Source organism: Heterodontus francisci, chromosome 15, assembly GCF_036365525.1.
Source record: "Heterodontus francisci isolate sHetFra1 chromosome 15, sHetFra1.hap1, whole genome shotgun sequence".
NCBI classification, from domain to species: Eukaryota; Metazoa; Chordata; class Chondrichthyes; order Heterodontiformes; family Heterodontidae; genus Heterodontus; species Heterodontus francisci.
The window spans coordinates 29,956,710-29,974,365 of NC_090385.1; the positions used below are offsets into that span (position 1 = coordinate 29,956,710).

The following is a 17,656-nucleotide window of genomic DNA, read 5'->3' on the forward strand; positions in this document are numbered from 1 at the left end:
TTACTCTTATACTGCAATCTCTTTGTAACAAAAAAGCTAACATACCAATTGCCTTCCTAATTGCTTGCTGTATCTGCATATTAACTTTTTGTGATTCATGTACAAGGTACCAGCTCCCTCTGAATGTGAACATTTCCCAGTCTCCAACCATTCAAAAAAAAATTCTGCTTTTTATTTTTCCTACCGAAGTGGGTAACTTCACACTTCACCACATTGTATTTTATCTACCGTGTTCTTGCCCACTCACCCAAACTGTCTATATCCCTCTGCAGCATCTTTGTGTCTTCCTCACTGCCTACTTTCCCACCTAACTTTGTATGTCAGCAAACTCGGAGACATTACACTCAATCCCCTTACCTAAGTCAATATAGAAAGTTAGCAGCTGAGGTCCAAGTACTTATCCTTGTGATTCCATGCTAGTTACAACTTGCCAACCTGAAAATGCCCCGTTTATTCCTATTCTGTTTTATGTCCATTAACCAATCCTCACTCCATGCTATGAATCCTAAATTTTGTATGAATAACCACCTGTGTGGCACCTTATTGAATGCTTTTCGAAAATTCCAATACACTACACCCACTGGTTCCCCCTTACCCTTCTTACCAGTTATATCCTCAAAAAAAACTCAACTTATTTGTCAAACATGCCTTTCCTTTCATAAATCTGTGTTGACTCTGCTTAATCATATTATGGTTTTCTAAGCGCCCTGTTCTCACATCTCTAATATTAAATTCTAAAATTTTGCCTATTCGATGAGTGATGTTTGGGTAATTGGCCTACAGTTGACTGTTTTCTCTCTTCCTCCTTTCTTAAATAGCGGGGTTATGTTTGCTACCTTCCAAACATTGGGAACTGTTATAGAATCTAATGTAGAAAACGTGGCAGTCAATTTATGCACAACAAAGGTCCCACAAACAGCAATGCGATAATGACCAGATAATCTGCTTCTGTGATGTTGATTGAGGGATAAATGTGGGACAGGACACCAAGCAGAACTCCCCTGCTCTTTTCAAATAGTACCATGGGATCTTATGTACACCTTAGAAGGCAAATGGGGCCTCGGGTTAACATCTCATCTAAAAGATGACACCTCCAACAATGCAACACTCCCTGGAATGGGATTTGAACCCACAACCTTCTGACTCAGTAACAGTGTTACTATTGAGCCATGGCTGACACCACAACTGTACCACTCATCCCCAGCCGAGAGCTGTCATAAGAAATACAGCCTTATCCAAAAATGGTATCAGTGGATGGAAATGCATAGCTGCAGTTTGCACAAGCAGATCATTTTTAAAATGAGAATGTTGAAAGGAAAAAAAAATCTCTACTCTAATTACAATTGTTTTTCTAATTAAAAACTTTTATAGTGCTTCCTGATGACACAATGGCAAGTGTAATGCAGTAACATGGAATTGCATCATATAGAATTGAAAAGTCCAGGTTTAATTTGTAACCTGTGCAGGGTTAGATATTTAAAATGGGACAGTGTTTGGAGGCTCTACAACAGGACTCAGGATCCCTGGATTGGGGAAAGAGTGTGGGGAAAAAGAAAAACGGACTAAGCGACATAAATTCTGTTTCTCTCTCCACAGATGCTGCCATTCCTGCTCAGTATTGCCAGCACTTTCAGTTTTTATTTCAGATTTCCAGCATCTGCAGAATTTTGCTTTTGTAAAGTTGCACCCCTGTTTGCTATCCAGTGATCCTGCATGTATATGGGGACAGGACCAGGCTCAGGCTTTTACAACCTTCCAGACTCAACATCGAGTTCAACAATTTCAAAACCTTATCATTTTTGTTTTGGACAGCAGTTGCTGGCAATGGTTATGCTGCGCTCATTTACACCTCCATTAGACCCAACTTTTATTTCTTTAATTTGTCCCATTACTGTCTCCTTTTGTCTTGCACCATCATCCCTTTTGTCGTTTAATCTCTCCTGCTTTCCACCCTCTCACGGCCTTTCCCTTTTGTTCTTTTCCTTCCTCTGCTCTGTAGTTGCTTAAAAATGGTCACGTCTAATTTTTTCCAGCTTTGATGAAAGATCATTGACCTGAAATGTAAATGCCATTTTTCTCTCCACAGAAGTTACCTGACCTGCTGAGGATTTCTCGCATTTTCTGTTTTTATTTCAGGCTTAGTTGTGCTCTGTTGGTCTAACAGCCTGTCCTTTTCAGTGCCCGGGCTTACACATGAAGAATGACCACAGGAAAATTGAACTACACACCAGCAAGGAATCAACAACTTCAGAAGAGGAAGGCGGAAAATGGAGAAGAAAAAAAAACTTTTATATAACTATCTATTTTAACTGGCTAACTGCTAATCACAATTTCACAACAGTAATTAAGGTTTATGTCCACTTTACATGATTGTATCCAGATACGGAATAAAAATTAGGTTCAGCACACACATCAGATAACAGTACATACCTGAACAGGAACACAGAGTATGAAGGACAGCAAATTCATCATGGACAGCCCAGGAAGGAGCTGCCGTTCAAGAAACATTGAGGCGTGGTGTTTTTCAAGCTCATTAGTAGTCGAGCCATTCTGATGGCTCTTGTAGAATGCATGATCTGCAACGATCATGTAAATCATCATGACCATCACAGGAATGCAAAAAAACAGACTGATCAGGAAGGATCTCCTCCATCTGAGAAAAACAAGTCACATAAAAGCACAACTTAACAGGTTAAAAAATACACAGCCTTCAAAAAACAAAAATCTTTAGTGCAGAATTGGGCATCAACTTTCAACTTTGTGACAAAGCCACGCTCAAAAGTTTTCAGTAGCTTTAAGGATCCTACATTTAAAGAGAGTTTGGTTTCAATCCTGTGCTCACAGTACTCCGTTGATTTTCACTTTATCGATTCTCATTCTGCAAAGTCAAAAGGATGACTGGTGTGTATCAAGGACCTTTATTCAAAAAGGGAGGGAGACAGAAAGCAGGAAACTACACGCCAGTTAGCTCAACATCTGTCTGAGGAAAAATGTTAGAAGCTAGTATTAAAGATGTTATAGCAGGGCATTTAGAAAAATTCAAGGTGATCAGGCAGAGCCAACATGGTTTTGTGAAAGGGAAATCATGTTTAACCAATTTATTGGAGTTCTTTGAGGGAGTTGTGCTGTGGATAAGGGGGAACCGGTGGATGTATTGTACTTAGATTTCCAGAAGGCATTGGATAAGGTGCCACATCAAAGGTTATTGTGGAAAATAAAAGCTCATGTTATAAATGGTAACATATTGGCATGGATAGAAGATTGGTTAGCTAACTGGAAACCGAGAGTAGGCATAAATGGGTCATTTTCTGGTTGGTAAGATGTAACGAGTGCTGTGCCACAGGAAGCTGTGCTGGGGCTTCAACTTTTTACAATTTAGAGAAATTACTTAGATGAAGGGACCGGAGGTACGGTTGCTAAATTTGCTGATGACACAAAGATAGGTAGGAAAGTAACCTGTGAAGAGGGTATTAGGAGGCTACAAAGGGATATAGATAGGTTAACTGAGTGGGCAAAGACCTAGCGGAGTATAATGTGGGAAAGTGGGAAATTGTCCACTTTGGCAGGAAGAATAAAAAAGCATATTATCTAAATGGTGAGCCATTGCAGAGCTCTGAGATGCAAAGGGATCTGGGTGTCCTAGTGCATGAATCGCAAAAGGTTAGCAGGTACAGCACGTAATTAGGAAAGTTAACAATGTTATCATTTACCATGAGGGGAATTGAATACAAAAGTAGGGAGGCTATGCTTCAGCTATACAGAACACTGGTGAAACCACATCTGGAGTCTGTGCACAGTATTGGTCTCCTTATTTAAGGAAGGATGTAAATGCGTTGGAGGCAGTACAGAGAAGGTTTACTAGACTAATACCTGGAATGGGCAGGCTGTCTTATGAGGAAAGATTGGACAGGCCAGGCTTGTATCCGCTGGAATTTAGAAGAGTAAGAGGCGCCTTAGTTAAAACATACAAGATCCGGACATCTTGACAGGGTGGATGTGGAAAGGATGTTTCTCCTTGTGGGAGAATCTAGAACTAGGGGTCACTGTTTAAAAATAAGGGGTCACCCATTTAACACAGAGATGAGGAGAAATATTTTCTCTGAGGGTCGTGAGTCTTTGGAACTCTCTGCCTCAAAAGGCAGTGGAAGCAGAGTCTGAATATTTTTAAGGCAGAGGTAGATAGATTCTTGATAAGCAAGGGGGTGGAAGGTTATCAGGGGTAGGTGGAAATGTGGAGTAATCAGTTCAGCCATGAACTTACTGAATGTCGGAGCAGGCTCGAAGGGCCGAGTGGCCTACTCCTGCTCCTAATTCATATGTTCGTTTGTACCTGTCACACTGTTGCCATTTTGGTGTAAAATGCAAGCTTTGCCCAGCATCTAATTTGCAATACCTAACCAATATACAACTGTTGCTGGGACTAGGTGTCCCAAGTGGAAAGATATTTCTGTTTCTAGCTTTCTTGCTGCAATATGTAAAACTGATCTCATAAACTGGAACAAACACTCAAACTTCATAATTTCAACAGCAAACCTTCCTTTTCCTCACCCCTTCCAACACATACAAAATAAGCTTTTTGCTTATACTGTGTTCCCAGTTTTTCTGTATGAACAAGTGTCCATAGCCATTACATTGAAAAGCTGTTAGTTCATTTCCAGTCAGATCAAACCATGTCATTTTCATGAGTACTACTTTACAGTATTGATTCAAGATCATCATTGAATCACTAACTACAAGTTCCAAAAAAACTAATGATGCATCACCACAACAAACCCATATAGGACATGGATCAGTGGATGGGGTAGCTGTTGAACAGGCAGATATTGAGTGCAGAGAGTCTGCGAGGAAGGTTAGACAGTTGACAGGGCAAAGTTGCAGCCAGTATGATGGGTTGAAGTGTGTCTATTTTAACAAGAAGTGTCAAGAATAAGGGTGATGAACTTAGAGCATGGATCAGTACTTGGAGCTACGATGTTGTGGCCATTACGGAGACGTGGATATCACAGGGACAGGAATGGATGTTGGATGTTCCGGGGTTTAGATGTTTCAAAAGGAATAGGGAGGGAGGTAAAAGAGGTGGGGGAGTGGCATTGTTAATCAGGGATAGTATCACAGCTGCAGAAAGGGAGGTCGTCGAGGAGGGTTTGTCTACTGAGTCATTATGGGTGGAAGTCAGAAACAGGAAAGGAGCAGTCACTTTGTTGGGAGTTTTCTATAGACCCCCCAATAGCAACAGAGACATGGAAGAACAGATTGGGAGGCAGATTTTGGAAAGGTGCAGAAGTAACAGGGTTGTTGTCAGGGGTGTCTTCAACTTCCCTAACATTGATTAGAACCTCCTTAGTGCAAATAGTTTGGATGGAGCAGTTTTTGTCAGGTGTGTCCAAGAAGGTTTCCTGACTCAATATGTAGATAGGCCGACTAGAGGAGAGACTATGTTGGACTTGGTGCTTGGCAACGAACCAGGCCAGGTGGCAGATCTCTCGGTGGGAGAGCATTTCGGTGATAGTGATCACAACTCCCTGACCTTTACTATAATCATGGAGAGGGACAGGAGCAGACGGGATGGGAAAATATTTAATTGGGGGAGGGGGAATTACAATGCTATTAGGCAGGAACTGGGGAGCATAAATTGGGAACAGATGTTCTCAGGGAAATGCACGACAGAAATGTGGAGGTTGTTTAGGGAGCACTTGCTGCGACTGCTGGATAGGTTTGTCCCGATGAGGCAGGGAAGGGATGGTAAAGTGAAGGAACCTTGGATGATAAGAGATGTGGAACAGCTAGTCAAGAGGAAGAAGGAAGCTTACTTAAGGTTGAGGAAGCAAGGATCAGACAGGGCTCTAGAGGGTTACAAGGTAGCCAGGAAGGAACTGAAGAATGGACTTAGGAGAGCTAGAAGGGGACATGAAAAAGTCTTGGCGGGTAGGATTAAGGAAAATCCCAAGGCGTTCTACACTTATGTGAGGAACAAGAGGATGGCCAGAGTGAGGGTAGGGCCGATCAGGGATAGTGGAGGGAACTTGTACCTGGGGTCGGAGGAGGTAGGGGAGGTCCTAAATGAACACTTTGCTTCAGTATTCACTAGTGAGGGACCCGCTCGTTTGTGAGGACAGCGTGGAACAGGCTGATATGCTCGAACAGGTTGAGGTTAAGAGGGAGGATGTGCTGGAAATTTTGAATGATATGAGGACAGATAAGTCCCTGGAGCCAGACGGGATATACCCAAGGATATTACGGGAAGCGAGGGAAGAGATTGCTGCGCCTTTGGCAATGATCTTTGCGTCTTCACTGTCCACTGGAGTAGTACCGGATGATTGGTGGGTGGCAAATGTTGTTCCCTTGTTCAAGAAAGGGAATAGGGATAACCCTGGGAATTATAGACCAGTCAGTCTTACGTCGGTAGTGGGCAAATTATTGGAGAGGATTCTGAGAGACAGGATTTATGATTATTTGGAAAAGCATGGTTTGATTAGAGACAGTCAGCATGGCTTTGTGAGGGGCAGGTTAGGCCTCACAAGCCTTATTGAATTCTTTGAAGATGTGACAAAACACATTGATGAAGGAAGAGCAGTGGATGTGGTGTATATGGATTTTAGCAAGGCGTTTGATAAGGTTCCCCATGGTAGGCTCATTCAGAAAGTAAGGAGGCATGGGATTCAGGGAAAGTTGGCTGTCTGGATACAAAATTGGCTGGCCCATAAAAGTCAGAGGGTGGTAGTAGATGGAAAGTATTCAGCATGGAGCTCGGTGACCAGTGGTGTTCCACAAGGATCTGTTCTGGGACCTCTGCTCTTTGTGATTTTTATAAATGACTTGGATGAGGAAGTGGAAGGCTGGGTTAGCAAGTTTGCCGATGACACGAAGGTTGCTGGAGTTGTGGATAGTGTGGAAGGCTGTTGCAGGTTGCAACAGGACATTGACAGGATGCAGAGCTGGGCTGAGAAGTGGCAGATGGAGTTCAACCTGGAAAAGTGTGAAGTGATTCATTTTGGAAGGTCGAATTTGAATGCGGAATACAGGCTTAAAGACAGGATTCTTGGAAGTGTGGAGGAACAGAGGGATCTTGGGGTCCATGTCCATAGATCGCTCAAAGTTGCCACCCAAGTTGATAGGGTTGTTAAGAAGGCGTGTTGGCTTTCATTAACAGGGGGATTGAGTTTAAGAGCCGCGAGGTTATGCTGCAGCTCTATAAGGCCCTGGTTCGACCACACTTGGAATATTGTGTTCCGTTCTGGTCGCCTCATTATAGGAAGGATGTGGAAGCTTTAGAGAGGGTGCAGAGGAGATTTACCAGGATGCTGCCTGGACTGGAGGGCATGTCTTACGAAGATTGAGGGAGCTAGGGCTTTTCTCATTGGAGCGAAGAAGGATGAGAGGTGACTTGATAGAGGGGTACAAGATGATGAGAGGCATAGATAGAGTGGATAGTCAGAGACTTTTTCCCAGGGTGGAAAGGGCTATTTTAAGGTGATTGGAAGGAGGTTTCGGGGAGATGTCAGAGGTAGATTCTTTACACAGAGTGGTGGGTGCGTTGAATGCGCTGCCAGCGGTGGTAGTAGAAGCAGATACATTAGGGGCATTCTTGGACTCTTGGATAGGTACATGGATGATAGTAGAAAGAAGGGTAGGTAGTTAGTTTGATCTTAGAGTAGGTTAAAGGTTCGGCACAACATCGTGGGCCGAAGGGCCTGTACTGCGCTGTACTGTTCTATGTTCTATAGATCTTAAATAGGCCATCAGATGGAAGGTGCCACTGAAAGCTGCTGGGCTTCTCTATGGGGAGAGAGCAGGGGATAAATTTTATGAATACAAAAATAAAAAAATCAAATCTCTGGACTCCAATAACACTTCCTGATGGCACCATTTCCATCTTCCAAGGTATGCCTCTGTACTTAACCATTTCTTATGCCACGTTTTCAATTTTTCTTTTCCTGTTTGGTTATCTTTACCTTAATTTTCACCCTTCTCTCACCATATGGTTCATCTCCAACTCTTCCTTCCCCTTCCTCAACTTCTCTATCGCCATTTCTGGGGATAGGTTGCCAATCAATATTCACTATAAGCCAACTGACTCCCACAACTACCTTGACTACACTTCCTCATTCCTAGTTCCCTGTAAGGACTCTTCCATGCTCCAAGTTTCACTGTCTCTGTCGCAACTGTTCGAATGATATAACCTTCCATACTGGCACTTCTGATGTCTTGCTGTTTCCTCAACTGAGGATTTCCACCCATTGTGGTTGACAGAGCCCTCAACTGTGTCCATTGCACTTCACCCACTTCGACTGTCACCCTTCTCCCTTACTCCCAGAACCATGATAGGGTTCCCCTTGTCCTCACCTTCCACCCCAGCAGCTTCCATATTCAACAGATGATCCTCTGCCATTTCAACCACTTCCAGCATGATGCCACCAAACATATCTTCTTGTCCACCTTCAGAATTCCGATGGGAACATTCCCTCCGCTAACCCGGTCCACTCCTCAATCATGCTCAACACCCCCTCCCTTTCCTACAGCACCTTTCCATGCCAGTGCAAGAGATGCAACACCTGACCTTTTACCTCCTCCCTTTTCAACAACCAAGACCCCAAACCCTCCTTCCAGGTGAAACAGAAATTTACTTGTACGCCTTCCAATTTAGTATATGGCACTCACTGTTCAGTGTTGTATCCTCTACACTAAGGAGGCCAAACACAGACTGGGTGACTGCTTTACGAAACACCTCTGCTCCGTCCTCAAGCAAGACCCCGAGCTTCTGGTCATTATTTTAATTCTCCACCTTGCTCCCACTCTGACCTCGGCCTCCTGCAGTGCTCCAATGAAGCTCAACGTAAACTCGAGGAACTGCACCTCATCTTTCTATTAGGCACTTAACAGCCTTCCGGACACAACATTGACCAACAATTTCGAATTGTAACCTCTGCCTCTGTTTTGTTTCCTTTTTCTTTGCTGGTTTTGGTATTTCTCTGGTTTTCTTTTTTTTTGCTTTTGGACGGTAAATGTTTGTGATTCGCCTGGTCATACCTCCTCTAGACACATATTTTGTTTCTTTACTTGTCCCATTACCACTCCCTTTGGCCTTGTATCATGAACCCTTTAGACATTTAATCTTTCATATCTTCCACCCTATCACAGACCTTCCTTGTTCTTCTTCCCATCCTCTCCCCTTTCACGTGCTTAAAACCTATTATATCTCAATGTTTCCCAGTTCTGATGAAAGGTTATCAACTCAAAACATTAACTGTTTTACTTTTCACAGATGCTGCCAGACCTTCTGTGTATATGTTCATATATATCTACTTTCCTCTCTAGTTGTTCTATCTGTACAGTAGTTCACCATTCATTCTCCTTACATCAACTCATGGATTGCCCAGGGCTTTGGCCTCTATCCAACTCTGTTCCTTAAATAATAGCCTCCTCCATTAAGTATACACCATTTCCCTGATGATTCCACTCTAAATTTATCAAATTCTTTAAATTGCAGAACCACAATGGTTACCTCTAGTCCTTCAAAATCAGTTTCAACATTTATAAATCATTTTTAATAATGTGGAGGTTACCTTTAAACATGGAACTTACCGTCTGATTTCTTCTCTGTGATCCAGGTGACTAGCAGAGCGATCTTTTTTGACCAGGGAAGCTTCAAAACCTAGATTCTACACAAACAAATTAAGATTCAGGGCTCCTACCTCTTACGTGATGGTATTTGTCCCTTTCAAGGACTTGAGAAAAAAAATCATTCAACAGCATTTGCACAGTTGGTTATGTTTAACTGTGTAAAGAATTTTAATTCATTCACATTATTCACATGTGCAGTGCTAGTATGACCAGCATTCTTTGCTCATCCCAAGCTGCCCTTGAGAAGGTGGTGGTCAGCCTCCTTCTTGAACTGTTGTAGTCCATGTGGTGAAGGTGCTCCCCCAGTTTTGTCAGGTAGGTAGTTGCAGGACCTTGAAGGAACAGTGATATATATCTGAGTTAGGATGATGAGCAAAACAGAGGGGGAACTTGGAGGTTACAATGTTTCCATGTACCTGCTGTGCTTGTCCTTCGAGGTGGAGGAGATTGCAGGTTTGGGAGATGCTGTTAAAATAAACCTTGGTGAGTTGCTGGACTGCATCTTGTACAGTACACATTGTGCCCACGGTGCGCTGGTGGTGGAGGGTGTGGATGTTTAAGGTATCCACAATATTACACAGGTAACACATCAAATATCTGTTTGATATTGTGTTCATCAGGCATCATATATATATATATATATTTAAGCCAGTTAGGTCTGTGCCGTAGGCAGTCAAGTCAAACACAACCACCATTACCCTGTTCTCAGGCAACTCCAAGGTTGGATAAAACTTTTCAAGTGAGGCACAGAAATCGACACAGCCTGTTCAAGAAAAACCACATTACACAACAACACACAACTATGATATATTTATAAAGCACCTTCAAATTGCCAGTTTACAACACAAAATATTTAAAAAAAATCAAAACTCACCTCAATGCATTTGATTACATCACGAGGGCCAATGCACTCTGGATCAAATCTGATGTGAGCTTTATTGGTTGCAAGAGCTACTGATGTATACAGGATACCTTTGGTTTTCATGAGTGTTGATTCAATATTATGAACACATGAGGCACAAGTCATCCCTCGCACCTAAGTAAAAGTTGAAGAATTTGATTGAATTTTTTGATGAGGTAACAGAGAGGGCTGATGAGGGTAAAGCAGTTAATGTCACATACATGGACTTCCAAAAGGCATTTTGTAAAGTGCCACATAACAGGCTTGCCAGCAAAGTTAAAGCTCATGGAATAAAAGGGACCTTGGCAGCATGGATAGCAAATTGGCTAAGTGTCAGGAAACAGAATAGTGGTGAATGGTTGCTTTTCAGACTGAAGGAAAGTATCCAGTGGGATTCCCCAGAACTCAGTAACTAGGACCAATGCTTCTCTTGAACCACATCGATGATCTGGACTTGGGTGTGCAAGGCACAAGTCGAAATTTGCAAATGACAGAAAACTTTTAAGCATTGTGAACTGTGAGGAGGATAGTAATAGACTTCAAGAGAACATAGACAGACTGTTGGAATGGGTGGACATGTGGCAGATGAAATTTAATAGAGAAACATGAAGTGATTCATATATGGTCGGAAGAATGAGGATTGGAAATATAAAATAAAGGATACAATTAACAAGGGGTTACAAGAGCAGGGGAACCTGGGGGTATATGTGCACAAATTATTGAAGGTGGCAGGGTAGCGTGAGAAAGTGCTGAACAAGGCATATGGGATCCTGGGCTTCACAAATAGGGACATAGAGTACAAAAGAATGGCAATTATGCTGAACCATTATTTTTAAAAAAACTGGTTCAGCCTTAACTGGTGTATTGTGGCCAATTCTGGGCACCACACTTTAGGAAGGATGTGAAGGCATTACAGAGGTTGCAGAAAAGATTTGAGAATGGTTGCAGGGATGAGGGACTTCAGTTACATCGACAGATTTGAAAAGTTGGGTTTGTTCTCCTTAGAGAAGAGAAAGTTGAGAGGAGATTTTACAGAGGTGTTCAAAATAATGAGGGGTCTGGACGGAGTAGAGAGAGAAATTGTTCCCATTGGCAGAAGGGTCGAGAACGGCAGGACACCCATTTAAGGTGAATCAAAAAAAAAACCAAAGGTGACATGAGGAAAAAAAAGTTTTTTCTATGCAGCATGTGGTTAGGATCTGGAATGCACTGCCTGAAAGTGTGGTGGAAGCAGATTCAATCGTGGCTTTCAAAAGGAATTGGATAATTATCTGAAGAGAAAATATTTGAGGGCAATGGCGAAAAGTGGAGGAGTGGGAATAGCTGAGTTGCTCTTGCAGAGAGCCGGCATGGACACGATGGGCTGAATAGCGTCCTTCTGTGCTGTAACCATTCTAAATGATTCTACAAACCATTATGTTGTGAAAATTAAAGTGAGTTTTCTTCATACGCCACACATGCCATTCTCGGTGAGAACTCATCTGTGGTCCAATGCTAGTAGCCCACCGTGATCAGGCACGACCAGAGTTATCTTGCATCATCAGGGAAGATGGCGGAAGGTGAATAATAGCACCTTACCTCTGCTGGCAGACCACACATCACCATTCAGCAGAAAAGTGCAACAATTCACCCCTCAGATTTCTCCAAAACACAGTCAACACTTGGCCCATTAATCGCTTGCAAGTTCAATTGCTCAAGTGAGACATAGTGTAACGACCCTCTTAACCTTAATGCTTCACTAAGGAAACCGGCCATGAAAAGTATTCCTAAACATCTAGCAGCTCAGGGTTGGTAGTAGCCATGTATCTCACTATGGAATTTTTTGGGATTCCTTCACTTGATGCTGTGAACAATTGAGCAATATCTGAACTGAATACTCACAACAAGTTCCAATTCACCATCTGATCCATCGTAGTCCTCCAGCACAGAGGCTCCAAACCCCAGTTCCTTTATCAATTCAGCAATGTCTGGGGGTTTTATGATACCTGGGTTATACCTCACTTCTGCTTTTCCAGCCATGAGGGCGACCAATACAGAAAATATACCTTGGCAAAAACGAGAGTGCAAAACTCTCAGTCAGCTAAAATGCTGCATTGTGACTTCAGTTTTTAACACAAAACAATTTCAACATGTCTGGTAGCATTAATACTTCCATACTGCTAACATTTTGTAGTTGCTGAGCAAGAAGCAAGAGGTTAAGTAGTAGCACCTTAGTTAGGTCATTTAATGCCTTTACTGGCGAATCTTGGCTTAAAATGCATTTTGTGCATTTAGAAAAAAAAACTCAATAGAACAAAGTGAAAATATCAGTGTAAATTTCAAATCAGGAACAAAGTTGTGGACACAAATTTTTAAATACTAAAATTAGTAATGGTAGGAATTTTGCCTCCCAGCTTATTTAAAGTAAGTTTCTGACTTGATCTTTCCCCAAACATAGCCCCGTTTGCTGTTTATTGTGATTAACAGACGGATAAATGCAAAATTTAACAATGCTTTCTGTGGAGGCCTGCAAATCATACAATTTGGAAAACAAGTTTCTGAATTACAACTAATAAATTTGATTCACACTTTTTCAGTCAATTTAAAATTCAATCTACAAAATCACCTTAAATGCATACAATACTAATAGAAATGAAAAGAATGATTGAAAGTGACTAAACAAGGCTATAATTTAATCAAGTAGTTCAAAAGAAAGCAAAGTACGACTGGAATAACTTATGGATGTCATCTGAAAGCTAAAATTGCATTACGACCCCTTATTGAGTCACATATTTTTTCTCGCATTTAGTATGTACTAAAGCAGAATTAAATTTAATTAAGCTATCAAATTGATTGGCTCTGGTCAGACTGGGAATACACCGTGGCCTTGAGGGCTATTTTTACTGTATGACATTGAGGGTTGAGTTTTTAAAATCTGTAGGTAGTAGGAGAAAGGGAAACTCGAGGTTAGGAGAACCAGTTTTAAAAGTTCTGGGAAAGACTGAGTTAGAGTTGGCAGCTGGGTGATGGGCCTCAATTTCCGCAAAGTGAAGACACAAAGTGAAGCTGGAGCTGTGATCAAACCTGCAGACAAGGGTGGTGCTGTTGCTGTCTGGCATACCGACACCTACCTTGCAGAGGCTGAGCGCCAACTCTCAGACACTTCCTCCTATCTCCCCAGGACCATGACCCCACCACTGAACATCAAGCTACTGTCCACAGGACTGTCACTGATCTCATCTCTATAGATCTTCGCTCTACAGCTTTCAACCTCATTGTCCCGCAACCCCGGACAGCCTGCTACTACCTCCTTCCTAAAATTCACAAACAGGACTGTCCTGGCAGACCCATTGTCTCAGCCTGTTCCTGCCCCACTGAACTTATTTCTTCCCATCTTAACTATCTTTTCTCCCCGGTCCAGCCTCTTCCCACCTACATCCGTGACTCTTCTGACGCACAACATAGTTTTGACAATTTCCAGTTTTCTGGCCTTAACTGTCTCCTCTTCACTAAGGACATGCAATCTCTCTACACCTCCATCCCCCACTAGGATGGTTTGAGGGCTCTCTGCTTCTTCCTTGGACAGAGGCCCAACCAGTCCCCATCCACCACCACCCTCCTCCGCCTGGCTGAACTTGTTCTCACATTGAACAACTTCTCCGTCAACTCCACTCACTTCCTTCAAGTAAAAGGTGTTGCTATGGGTACCCACATGGGTCCTCGTTATGCCTGTCCTTTTGTGGGATATGGCGAAAATTCCTTGTTCCAGTCCTACTCAGGCCCCCTCCCCCAACTCTTTTTCCATTACATTGATGACTGTATCAGTGCCGTTTCCTGCTCCCACCCCGAACTGGAAAACTTTATCAGCTTTGCTTCTAATTTCCACCCTACTCTCACCTTTACATGGTCCATCTCTGACACTTCTGTTCCCTTCCTCGACCGCTCTGTCTCCATCTCTGGGGATAGGCTGTCCGCTAAAATTCATTGCAAGCCCACCGACTCCCACAGTTACCTCGACTACACTTCTTCACACCCTGCCTCCTGTAAGGATTTCATTCCATTCTCCCAGTTTCTCCATCTCTGAAAAATCTGCTCCGATGATGCAACCTTCCACAAGAGTGCCTCTGATATGTCTTTCTTTTTCCTCAACCAAGGATTCCCCCCACCACACCCCCCACCTGTGGTTGGCAGGGCCCTCAACCGTGTCCAGCCCATTTCCTGCACTTCTGCCCCAATGCCTTCCCCTCCCTCCCAGAACCGCGACAGGGTTCCCCTCGTCCTCACTTTCCACCCCACCAGCCTCTACATCCAGAGGATCATCCTGCGCCATTTCTGCCACCTCCAAACACATTTTCCCCTGCCATCAGCAGTCCGAAGGGATCATTCCGTCCGTGACACCCTGGTCCACTCCTCCATTATCCCTGACACCTCACCCGCTTCCCACAGTACCTTCCAATGCAATCGCAGGAGGTGTAATACCTGCCCTTTTACCTCCTCTCTCCTCACTATCCAAGGCCCCAAACAGTCCTTTCAGGTGAAGCAGTGATCTACTTGTACTTTCAATTTAGGATACTGTCTGTATTCGCTGCTCACAATGCGGTCTCCTCTACAGTGGGGAGACCAAACACAGATTGGGTGATCGCTTTGCAGAACATCTCAGTCTGAAAGCATGACAGTGAACTTCCGATTGCTTGCCATTTCAAAACTCCCCTGCTCTCATGCCAACATTTCTGTCTTTGGCCTGCTCCAGTGTTCCAGTGAACATCAACGCAAGCTCGAGGAGCAGCAGCTGATCTTTCGATTAGGCACTCTACAGCTTGTGGACTGAACATTGAGTTCAATAACTTCAGGAGCATGACTGGCCTTTTTTTAATATTTTATTTTTTAACCGTGTGCCTGCTTTTCGTGTAGTCGTGTAGCTGCTCATTATTCTGCTATTAACACTCTCTCTGGACTGATGCTTTATCTTTCACCACAAGCATTAACACATGCTTTGCCTTTGTCCCAGGACAGCTTTGTTATTTAATCACCCTCTGCCCTATCAAACAATTTCCCCTTTGTTCTCCCCTCCACTGCCCTCCCCTTTCACTTGCTTAAAACCTAATTCGTTTCTAACCTTTGCCAGTTCTGATGAATGGTCACAGACCTGAAACGTTAACTTTGCTTCTCTCTCCACAGATGCGGTCAGACCCGCTGAGTATTTCCAGCATTTATTGTTTTTGTTGCAGCATATAGAATGGCTTACTTAGAGTTAGAAGGCACCAAAAAAAAAATCACAGTACCAAATGTAGTATCGATGAAATAGAGAAACAAGAAAAATTGCATGAAAGGAGAGAAAGGTTGAAGGCTGGATGAGAGAAAGTGGAGAGGTTATTTTTGCAGACATTTAATTGCACTATTCAGAGTATAATCAGGGAACTATTTTGCAGTAATGATGACAAAAGAAATGCTAGATGTCTGAAATAAAAAGTGGAAAATGTGCAGCAGGTCAGTTGGCACCTCAAACAGAAAGATTGTTTCCTATCAAGCTAAAATGTTAACCTTCTTCCTCTTTCAGATGCTGAATTAGCTGATTTCAGCCAAGGCAGCAACTGGTAGCATTACAGGGGGCCTCAACAATCTTTGCCGTGAAAAAGAAAAAGAAACTGGATAGGCTTCCATTCTTGATCACTGCCCATCTCTAGGGACTTCAGGTGAGGACAGTAATAAGCACAGATATGTTATTCTCTTCATGGTCTCACTGTGCCTACTCAAGATATGAACATCGAATCTCAGGAAAGCTACAGGCAGCAGGGGAAACTAAATCTTGCTATTAATTAGCAGCTTCAGATATTGAGGAAAAAGGAATCACTCTCGCTCACTTTCACACAAAAGAGAACAATTGCAACGTGTGAGATTTCAGAGGGCGAAGAGAAGAAGCCAAATTAAAAACCTGAACAAATTTTCTTACCATCTTCCCGTTTCAAGTTCCTTTCAATGTTGGCCACACAGGATGCACAGGTCATGCCGGTAATCTGAATAAAACATTTTTCTGGTGCTGGAGCCTCTACGTTCTGTTGGGTGTTGCCCAACTCCTGTGGGAGCATCTCTCCTTTGAGGTTGGTCATCCAGGTTTCACATAGCCCATTCCTCATTTTTTTGCCTTTTACAGTCACTTTGGGGAAAAGTTCTGTTGGTAGCACTGCAGGTTCTATACTTGCTGCAATTATACAATTTGCATAACAGCAGTTATGATAAATTGCACTACAAAATATGTGTGTGAATTCATCAAAGCCAGCAACTAATCTACTTTTCTCACGATGTCAGCAACTAAGTGGATCCACTCAAGTATAGTACACTGTTTTAATGTATAGGGCCTCTCTACACTGTCGGAATAATGTGTCTTAGCCCCAGTCCCAGAATAGCACTCCCTTTACACGTGTATAACATTTCCATATCACACACCGACTCCCAAGCCTTTGAGTGAGATTGGCACTGAATTGCTGCCATTCTGCTCACTACAAACTAGCTAAGATTTGTCTAGAACTATACCATGTAGGCTCCTTATAAATTCCAAAAGAGTACCAGCCCATTAGTTTAGACTGGATTTAAACCAAGGTCATAGAGTGGAAGGAGTGTGCAGTTCTGTGATGCACAGAAATCATTTCCTAAAGGACACATGCTGGGGTACATCCTGTTACTTCACACAAAATGCAAGTCTCAGGAGAGTGACATCACAGGCAAGACTGATCCTTTTCTCGCATGACACACTCTTTTAGCAGGAGCCAACGCATGGGAATCAGGAATGACAACAATGGCTGATTTCTCCCCTCCTCAAGTTAACGTTACTGCCCTTGGATTAAGTGCCTATTACCATCCTGGACAAGATCAGCCAACTCAGGGTAGACTAGTGTTCACATTTGGAGCTTTCCAAGGCTATATGGCTCACTTCTATAATCTGTAGTGCTTTGACCAAGTTTTGCTTTCTTCATTTATTTGAAAAGATAACTATCTGAGAGGACACTATACTTACTGAGCAGAATACTCAAGTTTTCTTTTTACTCCAGGCAAGGCATACACGTGCAATTTAAGAGGGTAATGTCAGCATTGATATTTCTGTACATCTCAAGTTCTCCTTTGACAGTACTGTATCTAAGCAAGGCTCATTACAACCAC

General features: G+C 42.8%; 1 protein-coding gene across 3 annotated transcripts in view; it reads right to left on the reverse strand.

The window, feature by feature from the left end:
• The window catches only part of atp7a (ATPase copper transporting alpha), an 85,886-nt gene that overhangs the window by 33,719 nt on the left and 34,511 nt on the right, over positions 1-17,656 (reverse strand). For all 3 annotated transcript variants that reach the window (XM_068047326.1, XM_068047325.1, XM_068047324.1), the window contains exons 5-9: positions 16,452-16,700; positions 12,404-12,567; positions 10,496-10,657; positions 9,583-9,659; positions 2,431-2,653 (exon numbers count right to left, since the gene is read on the reverse strand). In XM_068047326.1, coding sequence (XP_067903427.1) covers positions 2,431-2,653; positions 9,583-9,659; positions 10,496-10,657; positions 12,404-12,567; positions 16,452-16,700 — 875 coding nt within the window. The remainder of the gene's footprint in view (positions 1-2,430; positions 2,654-9,582; positions 9,660-10,495; positions 10,658-12,403; positions 12,568-16,451; positions 16,701-17,656) is intronic.